This window comes from Mauremys reevesii, linkage group 14, assembly GCF_016161935.1.
Source record: "Mauremys reevesii isolate NIE-2019 linkage group 14, ASM1616193v1, whole genome shotgun sequence".
In the NCBI taxonomy this organism is placed as follows: domain Eukaryota; kingdom Metazoa; phylum Chordata; order Testudines; family Geoemydidae; genus Mauremys; species Mauremys reevesii.
In genome coordinates, this window is record NC_052636.1 from 26,374,911 (window position 1) to 26,395,321 (window position 20,411).

A 20,411-nucleotide genomic window follows, 5' to 3' on the forward strand; every position below is an offset into this window, starting at 1 on the left:
CTATGCTGAATGTGGGGTGTAGTGTCAGGGCCTAATTTCAAGGCACAGGTGTTGGGAATGGAACTTCCTCTTTGTGGAACAGGAAATAACCCTCTAGCCAGAACTGGGAAAACTTCCCAGACTCCCAGTGCTGAAGCCTGAACCTACTGACACTTCATTAGTTACCACCAACCCCGATCTTTGTGGCAACTGGAAACGTTATCAGTGACGATTTTATATTCTCTTCCAGGTCATTGATAAGAATGTTAAATAGCACAGGGCCAAGATCCAATCCTTGTGGGAACCCCCTAGAAAGAAATCCACTCGACCATGGTTCCCCATTTACAATCATAGTTTTTAATCTATTTAATGTATGTTGTGTTTATTTTGTATCTTTCTAGTTTTCTAGTCAAAATGTTGTGCTGAACCAAGTCATACGCCTTACAGAAGTTTAGGTATATTACATCATTACTATTAGCTGCACCCAAACTTTTGATCTCATGCAATAAGGATATCCCGTTAGTTTGATTGGATCTGTTGTCTCTGAACCTTTGTTAATTGGTATTAATTATATTACCCTCCTTTAATTCTTTATTAATTAAATCCATATTCGCTGCTCCATTATCTTGCCCAGTATCAGACTAACACTCTTGTAATTAGCTGGGTCATTTCTTTTACCCTTTTTAAATATTGGCACAGCATTAGCTTTAGTCCAGTCTTCTGGAATTTCCCCAGTGTTCCAAGTCCTAATTGAAATCACCATTAACAGTCCTCCACACTCCTCCACCAGGTCTTTCAAAACTCTTGGATACAAGTTATCTGGACCTGCTTATTTAAACATGTCTAATTGTAATAGCTGCTGTTCAACATCCTCGTGAGTTATTGTTGGGCTGGAAAGACTGTCAGCGTCAATGTCTTATATGACTTACATCTCCAAATCCAGGAGAGAAATATTTATTGAACACTTTTACCTCTTCTGCATTATTTTCATAATTCTGCCATTTCCATCTAGTAATTTACCACTACCATTGTTAGGGATTAAGTTTGTACTTAATATACTTTTTAAAAACTACCTTCTTATTTTCATTAATTGGTCATTGATTTCTGATAGCTTCCCTTGCCAACTTTCTACAATTCTGACTTTCTAACTTCTATTCTTTACTATTGACTTCCCCTTTCTTCCATATATTTTATTTGGAGAGTGTTGGGATTCCTACCAGGGAGCCACCAGCAGGGTCCAGAGACAGCCCCATCTCCTATATTAAGCTCTGGCTAGTGGGTATGTGATAAATGTGATGACCCTGCCTCCGTCTGTCAGCTGGGAGACACAAAGGTTCTCTCTTTCCGCCCTCTGATGCCTCCTGGCTGTTCTAGGCAAGGTGGGGTGGGACTCTGTTAACATGTGCCTCCTGGAGCTTCCATTTCCCTGGTGCTGCTGTTCTGTGAATAGTGGGGTTGTGAGTGGGGCAGCAGGTACTGAGTGTTGGACTCTTGCTCTTTCAGGGGCCGGTGACCTTCGAGGAAGTGGCTGTGTATTTCACCAGGGAAGAGGGGACTCTGCTGGACCCCACTCAGAGAGCCCTCTACAGGGATGTCATGCAGGAGAACTATGAGACGGTGACCTCGCTGGGTAAGGAGTCCTGTCCCCTGGGTTATTAGAAGCTGTGAGGTCTCTAAAGAACCTGAGTAGTAATAACTTTATACCTTTATTTGTCATACAAGTTTTGACAAGTTTCCTTGCCCCCCTGTTTTTTGCCTTATCTCCCACCCACTAGTATCATTTTTGGACATGTGCCTTTTTTGTGCCGTCAGTCATTTAAAAATTGCACTTAATGTATCCTTATTGGCTACATTAATAACTGTAGCTTTCATGCGTATTCCTCATTTTAAGAGGAAAATATGCCACGTGTAGAATTCTAAATTGAGTAAATAGGTGTGTGACTCTTGCCTGGCTTGTGTGACAGTCAAATGAGCTCCTCTTTTGATAGGAGAGCGTATAATGTTGTCATTCAGGACCCCACGAATGAAGGGAGAACAGAGCTGTGGGGGGGGCGGAGAAGGGGGAATAGGTAATTCTGGGGTGCCCAGATATGGGGAGGGTGTGTGCAGGGTTAGAGCTAAGAAGCAGCAGGGAGGGATGAGGTTGTGAGAGATGAGGAGGGAACACAAGAAGCTCCCAAGGTGCCGGGAGGTGGTGCTGGCTGAGAGTAATGGGAAGAAGTGGAGGGGAGTGTGGAGGAAGGACACCGAGGAAGTGGCTCATTCTCAGGTGCTGAAGCTAAATGGCCTGTCCTTGAGGAAGAGTGGGACCCCTTGGGGGTGTAGTGCACTCAAGAGGCACCTCCCAAGGACGGTTTAAAAGCCAGGGCATTGCACAGATCCTATGGATCCATGACAGTGCCACAGGTTCAGCCTTATGGGGAAAAGATATAAAACAAGAAAAGGATCTAAATGCGTGTTTACCATCGCTCCCTCTCAGTCCTCATGGGAATCCCTGATCCGTTCCAAAGTGTATTAAAACCTTCCTTAAAGGCTTACCTCTTGGGTATCAGGTCATGTCCGTTTGTTAGAGGGTTTTCCCTTCACCCTCCCACTTCCCTGGTTCTTGTCACGCAGACAGCAAGCAGCAAAAGACCAGAAATCTGAAGCACAGATAATGCGATGTTTATTGGGGTTATTTCCAAGCAAGCATGTTCCACTACCCTAATGAACTTACACCTAGAAAAATTAATGATGCAGCAGACAGAAACAATTAGAGAACCAGACTGATTAACAAGGTAAAAGTGGTGGCGATAAAGATAAAACAATACAGAAATGAGGGTTTCATAACCACAACCATTGATAAGGGATTTATTGCCAGACCAGCTGCTGTCAAAGTAAGTTTTCTTTAACCATCTTAAGATCTGTTTCTTTATCTGCTGGTGATGGGCACTGTCAGGACAGGATTGACTTCCTAACAGCCTAATAGCACCTTATCCCAAACCAGTCACACTGAAATGTGAGGATGTGACGCTATGTTTCCCAGCTTATGGCAGCCCCTGCTGTTTAGCCAAAGGCCTTAGCCTAAGAACAAGGCCTCAGCCTATCCTAGTGAGAGAAGGCCCAGACACAGGCAGACTGAGATTTTGATTCTTAGCTAGTGACAGGGGTATAAAGACAAAGTGATAAAAATACCCCTAAGTTCTTAAACTATAGGCTTTACAGGCAGGCCTGAATATCTCTATTCTAACAGTGGGTTCTAGCCCTTCCCCCGTTCTGTGTCTGTCTTGTCTATTTAGATCAGGGGTCAGCAACCTTTCAGCAGTGCTGTGCCGAGTCTTCATTTATTCACTCTAATTTAAGGTTCCGTGTGCCAGTAACACATTTTAACGTTTTTAGAAGGTCTCTTTCTATAAGTCTATAATATAGAACTAAACTATTGTTGTATGTAAAGTAAATAAGGTTTTTAAAATGTTTAAGAAGCTTAATTTTAAATTACAATTAAATTAAAATGCAGAGTCCCTCCTCGGACCCAGGCAGTGTGAGTGCTACTGAAAATCAGCTCGCTGCCGCAGGTTTCCTATCCCTGATTTAGATTATAAATTCTTCGGGGCACGGGCCATCTACTGTTCTCTGTTTGCACTTTGCCTAGCACAATGGGGGCCCACTGTTAGTTGGTCCTTAGGCACTAAGGTAGTGAATATGATTTGTTATAATAGTAACTCTCCTGCCACTTTGAGCCAAGGAAGATGGCCTTGGGATGCGTAGCCTTATTTGGGGTGTGAGAGTAATGTTGATTTGATTTATCAACTTAATTTAATGTGTATTGTAATTATTTTAATTAATTAATAATAATAATTAATCATTTATATTAATTAATATGGGTTTAGGCTCACCAATTTGTTTGATCAGAAGATAAAAGTTCGTGTTTCGAATCAGGTTCCACAGAATTGATAAAGGGACCTTCGGGGGTATGACAGGAAGCTCACAGTGAGACAGATATAGTCGTAACGACTTTTATTATACTCAATGAAATAGTAAGTAAATTGTAAAACAGGTAGAATTACAGAGTTACAATTGTATTACTGTTATTCAGGAGATGCATATGATGATACAATATTATGTGCTGCAAACTTTTGGTTAATATTCACACCCTGTTTTGATAAACTGGTGTTGGCCTCACCTCTGGCGGTTGTGGTTTCACAGCTCTTGCAAGGGAAACTAATGTAAAGAGCTCTCAAAGCTACTTTGGAATTTACTTTTTAGCTCAACTAAATAATCTAATACACAAATTAAAATAAAGTTTTGAACTTAAAGTTTGAAAAGAAAATAAGTGTGGCCTATTACTGGTTAATAGCTGTCGTAGATGGATAGCATGAATACGTAGTTGAAGATGGTGAAGCTTAGAGAAGGAGGAGGAGGTCAAGGTGCGGGTAAAAAGAGATATGTTACCTCTTTTTATAGCGAGGTAGGTTACCTCTTTTTTTGGAAATAAATGCCGGAAATCCTTCCTTTTATGCCCAAATTTCAGTCTTCCCCCATAGAAATGATAGGGTACGCTTATTCCATAGGCTAGTATGTATGTGCGTATGGATGGCAGGTATCTGCGCACTTGTGGGGTACTTGTTAAGCCTGTGAGTACAACTTTGAAAAATCCCCTTTGCTATTCTTCATTGTCTGTTGGTCTAGGTAAAGAGTCTTAGACCTAAGCGTAGGCACTTTATTTGGGTATAGGAAAAACACTTCCTTTTCTGGATGAAAGGGCACAGGATATAGCTATGCTAACTTTGCTTTAACTTAAAATGCAGGTTTTTGGCCTGTAGGTTTCTTGCATTACAGCCAAATATATTTTTAATATGAATTAATAAACCTATCACAATACTGTACTTATAAGAAAAGAGATATTGATGCAGGCAAGCAGATGAATCCTGAGGGCTACAGATGTTACTGCCTAAAAATGAGATGGGGTTAAAACTATGGAATATTCTTTGTGACAAGTATCCCACAAATTCCACTAACCTCCCTTGTTTTCTTTGCCTGCAGTAGGGTTTCCAATTTCCAAACCTGCTGTGATCTCGCAGCTGGAACGAGGGGAAGAACCGTGGGTCCCGGACCTCCAGGGCTCTGAAAAAGAAGTGGTCCCGAGCTGCCGTCACAGGTGAGGACTTGGTTAAACAACTCAACAACTGCTTAGGAATGCAGGAAACATTTGGGATGCCCTACAAAGACCCTGTGAGCTCTTCAAGTTCAGGATTGTTCCCTGCAGATGTGGAATCATTATGGCAGATGTCACTCATGGCTTCCCTCCTATTCTGACTGACAACTGGCAGCGGGTCCCTCCCGATCTCACTTTCCCCTGAGAATTATGGTGCAATGAGGACCCAGAACTGATGCCTTCCTCTCTTCTCTGTGGAAGGCTTTGGGGAAAATCAGCACCTGATAGGTTTGATCTCTCCCACATATATTTTGGTTTGTTCATCCCTTTTTTCATTCCTCTCTCTGACATTTCCTTTTTCTCAGGCACAGGGAGTGACCTATGTCTGGATTCTCTCTGTCTCCCATCCGGCGATGGGCTGGTGAGTGAAAACGAGGAGGAGAAACCCCAGCAGGAAGACACTGTGCAAGTAGATCCACATTGGCTGTTATCAGGAAGATCCAAAGGAATGTTTCCAGGAGTTGTGCACTCCCAGAAAACACAAAAGCCTGTGAGACTCAGCAGAGGCCAGAGGAAAACTACAGTAGCCACTCAGCCCTTATTCCACGCAACAGAATCAACATGGAAGAGAGACGCTACATGTGCCATGAGTGCGGGAAAAGCTTCAATCGGCGCTCAAACCTTATTGCACATCAGAGAATCCACACTGGGGAGACGTCCTACACCTGCTCTGAGTGCGGGAAAAGCTTCGGGCGGAGCTCACACCTTATCAGACATGAGAGAATCCACACTGGGGAGACGCCCTACACATGCTCTGAGTGTGGGAAAAGCTTCAATCGGCGCTCTGCCCTTATCACACATCAGAGAATCCACACTGGGGAGACACCCTATACATGCTCTGACTGTGGGAAAAGCTTCAATCGGCGCTCAAACCTTATTACACATCAGAGAATCCACACTGGGGAGAAGCCCTACACGTGCTCTGAGTGCAGGAAAAGCTTCAGGCTGAGCTCTGACCTTATCAGCCATGAGAGAATCCACACAGGGGAGATGCCCTACACGTGCTCTGAGTGCGGGAAAAGCTTCAAGCAGAGCTCAAACCTTATCACACATCAGAGAATCCACACAAGGGAGATGCCCTACACGTGCTCGGAGTGCGGGAAAAGCTTCAATCAGCGCTCAAACCTTATTACACATCAGAGAATCCACACTGGGGAGAAGCCCTACACATGCTCTGAGTGCAGGAAAAGCTTCAGGCTGAGCTCTCACCTTATCAGACATCAGATAATCCACACAGGGGAGACGCCCTACACGTGCTCTGAGTGCGGGAAAAGCTTCAGGCTGAGCTCTCACCTTATCACACATCAGAGAATCCACACAGGGGAGACGCTCTACACGTGCTCTGAGTGCGGGAAAAGCTTCAATCGGCGCTCAAACCTTATTACACATCAGAGAATCCACACTGGGGAGATGCCCTACACGTGCTCTGAGTGTGGGAAAAGCTTCATTCAGAGCTCACACCTTATTAGACATCACAAAATCCACAGGAGAGAGAACTGTAATAAATCCCTTGACTAGGGCTGGCCAAAGTTTTGTTTTTTTAATTACATTTGCTAATTCCCACATAGTGATTTTTGCACCATCTTCACCAAGGTCTCTCAGCTCCACCAGATCAGTTGCCTTCTTCTGCCTTTTGCAGCTCACCCTTCTTTGGGGTCAGTCCTGTGATCTTTTCTATCAACTCCTTTCCTTTGAGTCGAAGGAGTGTGTGTCCCTCCGGCCAGGAATGTTCATCAGCTCCAGGTGGGGGAGAGGTTTGATCCCAACAAGCTACACTGAGGCAAAAACTACCTGAGCCTGACAGCCACTAGGGCTGTACATGGCGTTGGCTGCTCAAGTTAGTGATCTTAATGTAAACATTTGTAGTGCAGATGCAGCCCAGGTGCAGGGGTTGGCATTAGCTTTCCCCTTGACCTGACCTAAACTCCATCACTTTCCCTAGTCTAAACAAACCCTGAGCATCACGGTTATACTGTTCCCCCATTTCACAGCAACTGTTAGTCATCGAGTTCTCCCTTGGGGAACAAATTGTTTCATTCCCAGTTGCTCTGATGTTGCTTCAGGTTGTGCTGGGGAGCAGATATTTTTATTATCGTTTTCCACACTTAAAATATATTGAACTATAACAAAGAGCAGGAACAGGCAGGGGCGGCTCTAGACACCAGCGCGCCAAGCAGGCGCGTGGGGCGGCCCTTTCCCGGGGGGCGGCATTTGGCTCCGGTGGACCTGCCGCAGGCATGACTGCGGCGGGTCCTCTTCCACGGCTCGGTTGAGCTCCCGCAGGATGCCTGCGGGAGCTCAACCGGAGCCGCGGGACCACGGCACCCGCCGCACTCATGCCTGCGGCAGGTCCGCTCCTCCCGGGCTCCGGTTGATCTGCCGCAGGCATCCCTGCGGGAGCTCAACCGGAGCCGCGGGAAGAGGGGACCTGCCGCGGGACCGGGGAAGGGCGGCGCAGCGCACCGCGCTGCTTGGGGCAGCCTGATTTCTAGAGCCGCCCCTGGGAACAGGGCAGGGATAGGGAAAAATGTCATTTCACCCATTGTAACAACAGACGTAGTTAGGGTAAGACAGAGGGATTCCCTTATTCCCCATCACCATCCTCCTTCAATCCATGCTAGAGCCTAAGAATCCTTTTCCTTTCCCCCGTTGTGGGATGGGAGACGTCCCAAAGTGCTCCCTGTGCTATAGCACATGGCTAAGCTCAGAGAATAAACCCCCAATAACCCCTGAGCTTTGCTTTTTGAATTCTGTGTTTCCGATTACTTCAAGCCTGGGCATTGTGATTATTTACCAGTTTCTCTAGCACTGTTCCTACCACTTTTTCTGTAACATTTTTTGTTTTTTCTGGGACAGGGTTGTTATTCCTTTGCCTAATCCCAACCTGGAAGGCCAGGGTGTCTGTTTTCTCTGGCCCCTCCCCACAGAGAAATCTGACAGGGTTGAACCTGCCAGGAGCAAACAAAAAGCCCCACCGGTCACACACACAAAGCAAATAGACACACACAAGACACAGAAGAAACTGAATTATTTCCACTTTCCCACAGCATGTTCTGAAGGTTGTTTTAATTTGTTTATTTTCTTGGAACCAGAACTGGGAAAAGAGCACTGGAGTCAGTGTGTCATAAACAGATAGTTAAGGGTTAAGGTCTCTTTTACCTGTAAAGGGTTAACAAGCTCAGTAACCTGATGAACACCTGACCAGAGGACCAATCAAGGGATAAGAGAATTTCAAATCTCTGGGGAGGGAAGTCTTTGTGTTCTTTGTTGGGGTTGCCGTTCTCTTTTTGGATCTAAGAGAGGCCAGACATATCTCCAAGTTCTCCAAGTTTTCCTGAAGTATTAGAAAGGCGGTTTAGTCTTATAATTAATTTCTACATTTGCAATTGTATGTTTGCTGAAGAAATATCTTTATTTCTGTTTGCTGTTACTTTGATTATTCTGAGAAAGAAGGGGAGGGGGAAAGCCTCTCCAGGTTGATAAGCTAGACCCTGTATATTTTTCATCCTGGTGTTACAGAGATAGTGTACTTACTTTCTCTCTTTTAATAAAATCTTTTCTTTTTAGAACTTGATTGATTTTTTCCCCTTGTTTGGATTTTCAGGGGAAGAGGAGGGGGAAAAAAGTGAATCCCTCTTTCTTTGATTCAATAAGCTTGAATCAAGGTATCTCTCCCAAGGACTAGGGGAGGGGAAGGGAAGGGGGATAGGGAATCCCTCTTTGTGTTAAGATTCAAGGAGTTTGGATCTGTGTTCCCCAGGGAAAGTTTGGGGGAACAGGAAGTGTGCCAGACGCTAAAAACTTGGCTGGTGGCAGCTTTACCAGATCTAAACTAGGATTTTAGTTTAGAGGAGTCCATGCAGGTCCCCATCTTGTGGACGCTAAAGTTCAAAGTGGGGAACAAACCTATGACACAGTGGAATTAGAGCAGGGAGGGATAAGTCTCATGATTCATCACTAACCAAAGGCTTTGTAGACAGAGCGATAATGTTACTGAATGGTCTGGCTAACCCTGCAGTTAGAAACAATCAACTCTACGGGTGGTAAATTTACAGAGGCTCTGCTGCTGATCATGAAGTAGAAGCACATTACCTTTAAACAGCTGCTATTTCAGTGCCTCTGGAAGTACAGAAAACAATGATCTGTGTTAAAGGAAAGTTGCCATTTCTCAGAGCCCCAACTTCTGTTTTGTGTGTACAGGAGGGTTTGAATGTGTAGCAGGTAGTTTAGTCAAGCTTAGCTATTTTGTGTGTGTAACAGGCTCCTGCCCACCTCCAGCAGAGGTTTCAGTCACATACGATGGCAACTTACCGAATGTCACACAAATTAGTCCATCCCTCCCCATATTCAGTCTCTGACCGGAATGTTAGAATGAGGCAGAGAAATGGGAAAGTATCGCGGTAGGAATACATTAAAAAGTGGGATTAATCAGAGCTGGGCTGCAGACAGAGCCTGTTCTACAGCTGGTGAAGTGACAGGGACACACTCCCGCTAGTGCCGGCTCTGAAATAACAGCAGAAGCAGATGGAAGAGAATGAGCTCATGGGCAGCTGCCCTGTCAGTGCATCACCCACCTGGCAGGTGTTACACAAAACACAGCATGGTCCATGGTGATTCATAACAGAGCCATTGGGGAGCAGGAGTCATCCCAATGGAAATCTCTCCACTTCTTTCTCAGTGTTACCTTCTTAGCCCTGGCTTTGGAGATGACCTTAGCCTTATCCTGTCTTGATTTTAGGTAGGATTTTGATCACCTTCTGGGGCTTGACAACTTAGAACTTTTGAGGGCTTTTCTCTGCCTTTTTGGTCCCTGCTGCAGTCAGTACATTCTAGACATGGGCATGGTGACCTACCTGGGGATCTTGACAGCTTTAGCCAGCTTCTTGGTGGCTATTTTCCTGCTCACAGCCACTGTCTTCTTCTCATGCCTTGTCCTGGGGGCCCAACTGCTGGTTGAATGGGAAGGAGCCAAAGTGCTGGTGACTTTAGCCCGCACCAAGTTGCCTTTGCTCGTCAGACTCCTGAACCCCAACTGGATGTGGTTCTTGTTCTTCTGCACAGCACAGCCTGGAGAAGAGGGATCTGCAAATGTACATTCATTTGATCCCTTTGTTTAATTGATGAAAACATAAACTAGACACTTAGAGGATTGGAACTGATTTCAGCTGATGGACAGGTTTGCTAGATTTTTATGCATTTGGACAGTGAAATGTTGAGTGTTACATTCATTTCAAGCATCCCCATATAGTGGAGCTTCTGAACATAATGGAGATCAAAATATTTTCCCTTTTTTCAAAAATAAAAAAATAAAAAGAGGCTTATTAGAGGGCACTTGGATTTGAAGCAGGGACCACTTGATCTGCAGTCAAACACTCTACCACTGAGCTATAACCCCCTGAGAGCAGATGCTCTCCCCATTGTAGCTGAAGCACATCAGTGATTCCAATAGCAGGGGCAGGTTCTCTCTGGGGCACAGAGATTTTCGGGGAGTTGGTGGCTCCTTTCTTTCCTCACCCTGGAGTAAATGCAGCTTTTATTCCATGATACATGTTTTATGGACTAACAACAGCAGCTTGAAGAAAAGGAGAGTGAGTATTTCACTCTCAGGGCCGAAGGGTCACGTCCCCTCTGTCTGACCGTTGCCATTGCAGGAGCAAAGGTTTCAATGGAATTGAATGCCCTGGCTCAGACTAGAGACACAGAAAGGTTTTGCTGTTCGTTGAACGGCAAAGGAAATTGTGTCTGTATGTGAAACTGAGGAGGGACATGAAATGCTCACAGGGTGGCGCAATGCCCTAAGCTAAGGCAGGAGGGTGAGGGAATGGGGCTGAGGAATGACTGAAGTGGACTCACCTGGGATTGAAATGACATTTGTTTGTGTCAGGCAGTGAGAAAAGCGACATTAATTCAGATGCAGGTTTGAGGCTTCTTTAGCTCCTTGTAGAACTTGAACTTGATTTCCCAGAAGGGAGAAAGGGAAAGTCTGGGGCGGCCTTTAGTCCCTGGCTGGAGCAGTGTATGAAAAAGGCTCCAGAGACGCAGTTGGCAATTACAGGCCACTAAGTCTAATGTCAGTACTAGGCAAATTGGGTGGAATTGTAGAGCCCAATGATTAGACCCATCGGTGAACAGAATTTGCTGGGTGTAGCGGGTGGTCCCCTGCTCCTGCCCTGCGGGCCAGAAGCGCCCAGGAGAGGGCTGGGGCAAGGAGCCTGGGCTGACTGGGGGAAGCAGGCTCAGCTGTGGCCATGCCCCAGTCAGGCCCAGCTGGCCCCTAGAAGAGGCTGTGAGCCAGGAGCCCAGTCAGTCTCCCTCTGCTTGTAGTGAGAGAAGGGCCTGGCTGCAGGGACCCAAGCAAGACACCTAGAGTGGGAGCAGGGCTGGGAAGGGCCAGAGGAGCTGGGAGCTCTGGCCTGGAAAGCCCCAGGCTGCAGGCCTCACTATAGGCTGAATAGGTGCAGGGCTGCAATGGGGCAGCCCAGGGGGAAGCAGAGGCGGCAGGTCCAAACCCCTTTGCCTGTGGTGAGTGGCTCACACTGCAGTCTGCCCCAGTGAACGGGGGCTGGATGGAGACTGGGCAGTAGCCAAGACTGAGGTGAAGTGGGGATAGTGGGTGGGGGTTCCCCTGGAGAGGAGACCCAGAACTGTGGGGCTACTGCCAGGGGGTACTGCCAGGGTAAAAGGGGCACTGGGGTCCTGGGAGGGACGGGGGCCAGCTGAGGTAAGGCAGATCACCGGCCTGCAGAGGGTGCTCTGATGCCTGGAGAGCTAATTCCCAAGATGACCAGCAGGAGGCGCCGTTGGGTGAGTCTGCCCCCGCTTACATTGGGGAAGAATGAACATGGTTTTTGTAAAGGAAAATCATGCCTCACAAATCAACTATAATTCTTTGAGGGAGTCAACAAGCATGTGGATAAAGGTGATCCCGTGGATATAGTATACTTAGATTTTCAGAAAACCTTTGAGAAGGTCTCTCCCCAAAGGCTCTGAAGCAAAATGGGATAAGATGGAAGGTCCTCTCTGGGATAGGTAACTGGTTCAAAGGCAAGAAAGAAAGGGTCTGATTTTCAGAATGGAGGGAGGTAAATAGTGGTGTCCCCCTGGGGTCTGTACTGGGACCAGCACTGCTCAACATACTCCTCAGTGATCTGGAAAAAGGGGTAAACAGTGAGGTGGCAACATTTGCAGATGATACAAACCAACTCAATTTAGTTACGTCCAAAAGAGAGTGCAAAATGTGACAAAGGGATCTCACCAAACTGAGTGACTGGGCAGCAAAAAGGCAGATGAAATTCAATGTGGATCAATGCAAAGTAATGCACATGGGAAAACATGATCCCAATTCTACAGCTAAACTGATGGGGTATAAATTAGCTCTTACAACTTAAGAAAGCGGTCTTGGAGTCACTGTGGATACTTCTCTGAAAGCATCTACTCAATGTGCATTGGCAGTCAAAAAAGTGAACAAAATGTTGGGAAGTCCTTAGGAAAGGGATGGCTAGTGAGACAGAAATATAATATTGCCTGTCTATAAATCTGTGTTATGCCCACATCTTGAATACTGGAGCTGGTCCCTCGTCTCAAAAAGATATATCTGAATTGGGAAAGGCACAGAAAAGGGCAACCAAAATGATTGGGGTATGGAACAGCTTCCATGTGAGGTGAGATTAATAAGACTGAGGGGAGTTTTCAGCTTGGAAAAGAGATGACGAAGGGGGGGGCTAGGATAGAGGTCTATAAAATGATGATGCGTTTGGAGAAAGTAAATAAGGAAGTATCAGAGGGGTAGCTGTGTTAGTCTGGATCTGTAAGGAAGTGCTATTTACTCCTCATAACACAAGAACTAGGGCCACCCGATGAAATGAATAGGCATCAGGTTTAAAACAAACCAAAGGAAGTATTTCTTCACCCAACACACAGTCAACTTGGGGAAACTTTGCCAGAGGATGTTGTGAGGGCCAAGACTATAACAGGGTCCACCAAAGAACTAGATAAGTTGATGGAGGATGGGTCCATCATTGGCTATTACCCAGGATGGGCAGGGATAAAGAAACATGCCCTTGAAGTGTCCTCAGCCTCTGTTTGCCAGAATCTGGGAATGGGGATGGATCGCTTGATGATTCCTTGTTCTGTCGATTCCCTCGCGGGCACCTTGCATTGGCCACTGTGGGAGGACAGGATTCTGAGCTGGCTGGACCATTGGTCTGATCCAGTATGGCCGTTCTTGTGACCAATAGAGGGCAGTCCCCACCAGCAATACTTATATTTGGTGCGCTGAAAGGGCCAACTTTCCAAAGCTGACCCAAAGGTTTAGTAAAAGTGTTTTGGAGAAAAACACTAAACAGAACAATGTGAATGAAAACTGGGAGCTATTGTTTAAGGAGCTTGTTAGATGGGGCATAAGCCACATTGCCTAATTAGCTGAGCTTGCAATGGCCTTCCACTCAACTCGCTGACATTTCTCCATCTGCAAATGTGGTACCCATTTTAAAACCTAGATCCAATCAATTACAACATGTCCGGGAAGATTCTAGGCATCAATGATCTGATCATTGGGTTGATGGTAAACATGATATTCCCATAAGGCTCCCTCTTCCCAAGAGCCAACCTCATCCTCTCTCCCTTTCTGCTCCGCATCCTCTGCAAACTTTTGAAGACAGATGCCTCGTGATGGCCTTTGCTCGTGGGGAATCTTGCCTCTTGGTCAGGGTTTCGGCCCTTTTGGGGGGAAGGATGCAGCAGATGGCGTGAGGGGGGGAGCCCAGGACCTCCCATGGGCTCTGACCCAGGCCACTCTGAGGGCAACACTTCTTACCACCCTGCTATTGTCCTAAGTTCACCGTTTATCACAGGAAGCTCTGAAGGGTGTCAACTCGCTGCTTGGTACCTCTTCTCAGCCGGGTGTGGCGTGGCAGCTCTCTCCTTGGGGTGGCAGCTGCCTCTGTTATGCTGACAGATCCAGGTTGGTGACGCGGTGGTGGGCAGGATTGAACTGGGGACCTCTGGAGCTTAGTGTGGGGGCCTCTACAGCATGAACTAAAAGCCACACGGCTGTTAGCGAGGGCTGTATAGAAGACATGTTTTATTGCTCCCTCTAAGTGATCCCGGTGCCACTAGCTGGGACACGCCACCACACCCTGGAGGTGTGGGGGTTACGTACTTCCCCTAGCTGAGGAAGCGCATCCTGAGCTTCGGAGAGTTTCCAGCTGTAATCCCGGACGACCCCTGTAACGATGCAACCACTGGCAGGACGCTATTGAGAGTATCAATTCAGGACAAATTGCTTGGAGCAGGGCAGTCAGCACCTGAGGCTGGGTGCCCTTCAAAGCACGTCACAGCAGCCATGCAGAGAGGACTTTGGTTTCACCCCACTGGCCAATCGGACGTCATACAAGCAATTCCCTCAGCTATTCCAGTTCCCTTCTATCACCACCAGCCCCGCTCCTTATGGCGATGAATGGTTATGAAAACCACTACCCCAGTAAAAGAAAACGGGTTCTCTCAAAGGACCCCAAAGGACCAAGCCCCAGATGCAGGTCAATAGACGAGTCAGATCTTACCCACAAATCACGCTTTTGCAAATCCTTTAGCATTGTTATGGAAAAATTGATCCATGTGTTGTGTTTTCAGTCAGATCAGCCTGAGGCCTTTTATTGATTAGAAGCATGCAGGGGAGAGCCGTTTTGGAAACGGCCTCCCCGAAGCTGGTTACAGACAGCCTTATAAAGCTTAAAACCACAATTGTAATATGCAAGTTACACACATAATTTCCTTATTATTTTGCTAAAAAAATATTGTAAAGTTAATGCTGATTGGAGCAGGAGTAAATTTCTTTCATATTAGGCTTTTCCTGTTGTTACTTATCTGTTCTATGCGGTTACGTGTTGACAGTAGGGGATATTACCAAATTGTTTTTCAGTTGGGGACTGTTAGGACTTTCCACTGTCTCCTCCATGCCCCCCTGCTTGCCTTGTCTGGCCGGCCCTGGCAGCCTGACATGACGCCTGGGCCTACAAGGCCTTGGATAACACTGGATTTTCCCTTACAGCATCTAAAATCTAAAGGTTTATTCATAAAAAGAAAGAAATAGAGATGAGAGTTAAAATTTTTAAAGGAATCAATTACACACAGTAATGGCAAAGTTCTTGGTTCAGGCTTGTAGCAGTGATGGAATAAAGGTTCAAATCAAGTCTCTGGAGTCTATCCACAGTTGGGATGGGTCATTAGGTCCTTTGTACAGAGCTTCAGTTTGTAGCAAAGTCCCTCCAGAGGTATGAAGCAGGATTGAAGACAAGATGGAGACGAGGCATCAGCCTTTTATAGTCTCTTGCCATTTGGTCTTTGCTTTCTTTGTCCCAAGGACACTCTATCCAGCACGTGGCATAGAAAAACCTTAGAGTTCTGTCCATAGGCAGGTCCCTGCAGACCTTGCTGAGTCACAAGGCGTATCTGCCTTCTCTCAATGGGACGATTGTACAGCTGATGGTCCTTAATGGGCCATCAAGCAGGCTAGGCAGAACTGACACCAACTTGTCTGGGATGTTCCCCTGAAGCAGAGCACAAGTTTGAAATACAGACAGCATAGAGCCAATATTCATAACGTCAACAACAAAAATGATACACATCTAGAGATAGCATCATTATAATCAGCCAATCAGAACCTCTCCATAGACCCCTTACACGACAACCTTTCTACAATATTGGCTGCAAATATAGAACAGTGGTCGCATGGGTGATCTATACAGTTACAGATTATGTCAATAACGTCACAGGAGGTGACATGACATCAGTGAGACTGATACTGGAATACTGCCTCCAATTTTGGTGTCTTCATTTGAAAAAGCTGTGAAATTGGAGCTGGGACAGCAAAGAGCCACCAAAGGTTCTGAGGGCTGGATAAAAATGCCTTCTAGGGAGCTATTGAAAGAGCTCAACCAGTTTAGCTTATCAAAAGAAGATTGAAAGGTGACTTCATTGAAGTGTTGAAGTGCCTTCAGGGAGAGAAAAGATTTGGGAATTAAAGGGCTCTTTAATCTAGCAGAGAAAGGCATAACAAGACCCAATGGCTGGAAGATGAAAAGAGACAAATTGGTATTACAACTAAGGCACAAATATTCAACAGCGAGGATGATTCATCACAGGAACAAGCTACCAAGGAAAGTGGTGGATTCTCCATCTCCTGATGTCATTTAATGAAGACTAGATGCCTTTCTGGAATGTGTTTGCCCCAAAGTAGCTCTTGTGTCATACAGGAGGCCTGTGATATGCAGGGGGTCAGATTAGATGCTCTAATGGTCTCTTCTGGCCATAAAGTCGACTAATTTCTGAAAAACTGAGTGCGGCATTCGGAGCAGCATCTGATGTTTTCCTGTCTAGCCGGCTTGCTGCCTAGAACGAACGCTCCTTGAGTGGGGTGATCCCCAGGGAGTAGCTCAAACCTCCAAAGTGCCTAGCCAGGGGCAGGACATTGGCACAACAGGGGAGGGGTGCGGCCGTGACATCACAAAGGCCTTTTGCAGGACCTCAGACTATTGGTCCAAGGTGGTGGGAGGTGGTGACCTCACAGAGAGATGCTGACATCAGCCAGGCAGGACAGGGGCGAGGGGCCAGGGAAACCTCAGAGACCCCTGTGGCTTTGCTGCAGCAAGTCTCCTTCTCCAGGTTTCTCTCTGAGGACTGAGAGAGTATTCGGGTTCACGGACGTGAGCGCCAGGAGGAACCTCTTTCGAGTTTTCTCCTTCCCTTTTAGTGATTTTACTAGAAAACAGCTGTCCCTGTTTAGAAGGTAAGAGCCTCCTGGAGGTTTGAAACCTGTTCAGTCTGATCCATCTGTTGCGGGGGAGTGCTCTGCAGTTCCCACTGTGGGAGGTCCACCCAAAAATGTGGGACTAAAATAGTGCTTGGGCAGTGATCCCCACCAGTGACCTGGGCCATCCTTTGGGCTCTCTGGTGAGAACCCTCAGCCTCCCATCCTCAGTCTCTAACCTGATTGGCTGAGCAGGGGGTTATTGGCAGGGAGAAGACTCAGGTCCTTGTTGGTCTCTTTCAAGACCAAGGAAATAAGTCAGAACCAGTTCTGTGTTTGATTAATTTTGCTGTTCTCTACATTAATGGTCTCTGAGCAGTTCATGATTCTCTCTAACATTGCAGTTCTCCTCAAATACTTGCTGAATAATTCCTGTGCACTGTTGTTGGTCTGGAGCTCATCTGAGAGCACTTTATTCAAGTCATTCAATGTCTGAAATTCAAGATCTGATGGTTAGTTTGTAAAAGCAGGAAAGAGTCCTGTGGCACCTTATAGACTAGCAGATGTTTTGGAGCATGAGCTTTCGTGGGTGAATACCCACTTCGTCGGATGCATGTAGTGGAAATTTCCAGGGGCAGGTATATTGAAAATCAGGGCTCTTGGGTCCTATTACCAACTCTGCCACTGACTGGCTGTGTGACCTCAGACAAGTCAATTCTCCTTTCTCAGCCTTAGCTTCTCCCTCTTTTGAGTAGGGATAATAATGATCCGCTCCTACCTACCTCACGGTGGGTGGAGGCAGGGCCAGCTCTAGGTTTTTTGCTGCCCCAAGGAAAAAAAATGTGGCTGCCCCCCCCCCCGCCCCGGGGGCCCCCCCCCACCCCTGGGGGCCCCGCCCAGGGCTGTGCCGCCCACCTGCACCCCTGCCGCCCCAGCTCTGGGCCTCCCCACCTGCATGTTGCGTTGCATGCGGGCCGGATAAAGCACAACAACCAATATGATTGCAAGCTGAATCATTTATTATTTACAATGCATCATATTATATAGGCTTCTCCATATTAGCAAACGTCAGACACACCAACATTACATTGCTGCTGATTGGTTCTTTGTCTGATACACACACTTTTCACATGCATGGCCCTTTGCTTACTGGTTTCCCATTTCCCATGCAATTTATCTGATTCCAATTAGGCCACCTGGCATTTGCCTCGCTCTGGCAGTTCCCTACTTTCTCATAACAACTTTATCTAACTCCTCTATTCTTGTTATCCTGCTGCTGTAACTTTCCACCAAGGCAGCATAGGGATGATGTAACCCGACATCTCCCCCTCTTTTCTTAAAAAAAAAAACATCCAATAAACCTCTTCAAACTTTATAGCAAAAGGCATGCAAAACAAACAAACAACAAAAAAAAAATAATATATCTTATGCTACAGAGCTCACCTATAACCATGCAATTCATAACATACAACACCAACAACATCAAACACAACAAACATAAAGTAACAAAAATAAAACAAATAAATGGTGTAAAATCTGCAGGATTCCCCCATACTCTATTGCACACCATCTTGTGACAAATTTCTATTACCAATCATCCCTCATATGTCAGGTGATCAAACTGACACTGAGGGGGGGGGGTCCTAAAAAAAAAAACACAACATAAACCACAAACATTTTAACACCACCACAGCAATTCTGGCCAGAAACACACATCACAAACAAACATACAACATAAAACATAAATGTAAACTCTATAAATAAATGCATGGTACATTAAATACTATACAGCTAACATCAATTCTCTAAATATCTAAAAAACAAAAACAAATATACCCCTACTGGGCAATCAATCATTACTTAAAATACACAAATACCCTATTAATTTCAGGCAAAACAGGGGAATCACTTCAGCAATTAAATCATTTACAGTAATACAATTGCATCCTGGCTTACTTCTAAATTCAAAACTATTCACAGCTTAAGGGTTCTTACTATTAACTTCTACTTTTAAACACACAAAAAAAAATCACCACTGTTGGAATATTTTGCTAGCTAGCACCTGGTAGTGTGGGAAGCTAGGATGTTTAAGTTTCTAGGAGATAGTGTGGGAAACCTAGAATGTTTAGGTTTCTAGATTAGGTTAATTAAGTTGTGAGTTTTGTTATGAGAAGTTGGCCTTGGCTAGCTTCTCTCTAGCAGGCATAATAGGATAATAAATTTGAAGCTGTCTAGGATGATGTTACCCTATGAAGTTATAGCAGTGCTTGTGTGTATTTTGTTAACCAATTAGCAATTGCTTGCTTGCCTGCTTCAAAAGTATAAAGATGTATGCTGGAGAGAAATAAATGACTCTGTTACCAATCATACTGATTGTTGAGCTCTGTCCACGTCCGCCATGCAACGCAACAAATGGTGACCCCGACGTGATTCGAATCGAATGGTGATAGTGTCGGTGGCCTGACCCAGGCGGAGGAGCCGCGGCGGGAAGTGCTGGAGAAGGGCCGGCCCCCGGGCGTCCAAAGGAGAGGCGCATCTGAGCTCAGAGGTGAGCGGCTATCATGGGGACCGCTGCATCAGCGGAAGAAAAAACGGTGCATGAATATTTGATACGCATCGCGGAACGGCAGGGAGAAAAGCTCCCCTCTGACACGTTATCCCGCCTGCTACGGTGGGGACAGAAAAGGGGACTTTTCGTTAAGCCGAGTACAATTTTTGATAAAGCTGTTTGGGAGCAGCTAGGCTCCGAGCTTTGGAAGTCGGTGGCTCAGGGCGATAAGGAAGCCTTCTCCCTGAGCCCAGTGTGGGACAAAACGAAGAAGATAGTGGAAACTCTCGCGGCCGAGGCAGGAGTGCAGGCGGCTCTTTCTGAGATTTTCCACCCACCGCCCGAAGTGCCTTCTGTGTTGCCGGTTGGAGCCCGGGAATTTTTCGGTGGCGAGCCCACGGTGATACCGTTGGCTTCCGACCCGGATGATTTTGCCCCTGCTATGGACCCACTACCCTCTGATGTGGCTCTTGGCCCCGACGACATTGATCCTGCTACAGTCCCACTACCCCCCGATACGCCCGAGCCTATGGACATTGCTTTGCCGTCTGCACCCCCCCCAAAGCCATGCCGTGTTCATGGGGTCTGGGGGTGCCACGATTGCGGAGAAGCAGAGGGGGCTCGGCTGGACAATGCACCATCAAAGACATATCCTGATTTGACTACGTTTAACCAATTTACTCAGCCTGATGCCTTTTATAAGGAGATGGAGCGCCAGGGTCAACAGCTCCAAGACATTTATAATAAGTTGGATCAAATGCAAGGTTTTCCACCTGGATCATCGCGTTCGCATCTTCACGAGTGTTTTCATCCGACTCGTCCTTCCGCCCCACCTGCCCCTGGGGACCCCTCAACTGGGGACCCTCCGGATCCGGTACAGCGCTGGCATGGAGTTTTAAAAGAAGCCATCCTTGAAGGTTTGACACCTGAGGCTTTTCCAGTGA

At 46.3% G+C, this 20,411-nt stretch overlaps 1 protein-coding gene and 1 long non-coding RNA gene across 2 annotated transcripts; both read left to right on the plus strand.

Moving 5' to 3' along the window:
• The first annotated feature begins 1,562 nt into the window (after nucleotides 1-1,562).
• Nucleotides 1,563-5,524, plus strand: LOC120381958. Its single transcript, XR_005588191.1, has 3 exons — nucleotides 1,563-1,609; nucleotides 5,002-5,116; nucleotides 5,479-5,524. It is a non-coding gene; the product is annotated as an uncharacterized LOC120381958 (long non-coding RNA).
• Nucleotides 5,525-5,746: 222 nt separating this feature from the next.
• Nucleotides 5,747-6,661, plus strand: LOC120381957 (zinc finger protein 436-like; the record flags this gene model as incomplete). The annotated part of the gene is made up of 1 exon (XM_039500133.1): nucleotides 5,747-6,661. A coding segment is annotated over one exon (915 nt), but the record flags the coding sequence as incomplete, so codon positions are not given.
• Nucleotides 6,662-20,411: the final 13,750 nt, after the last annotated feature.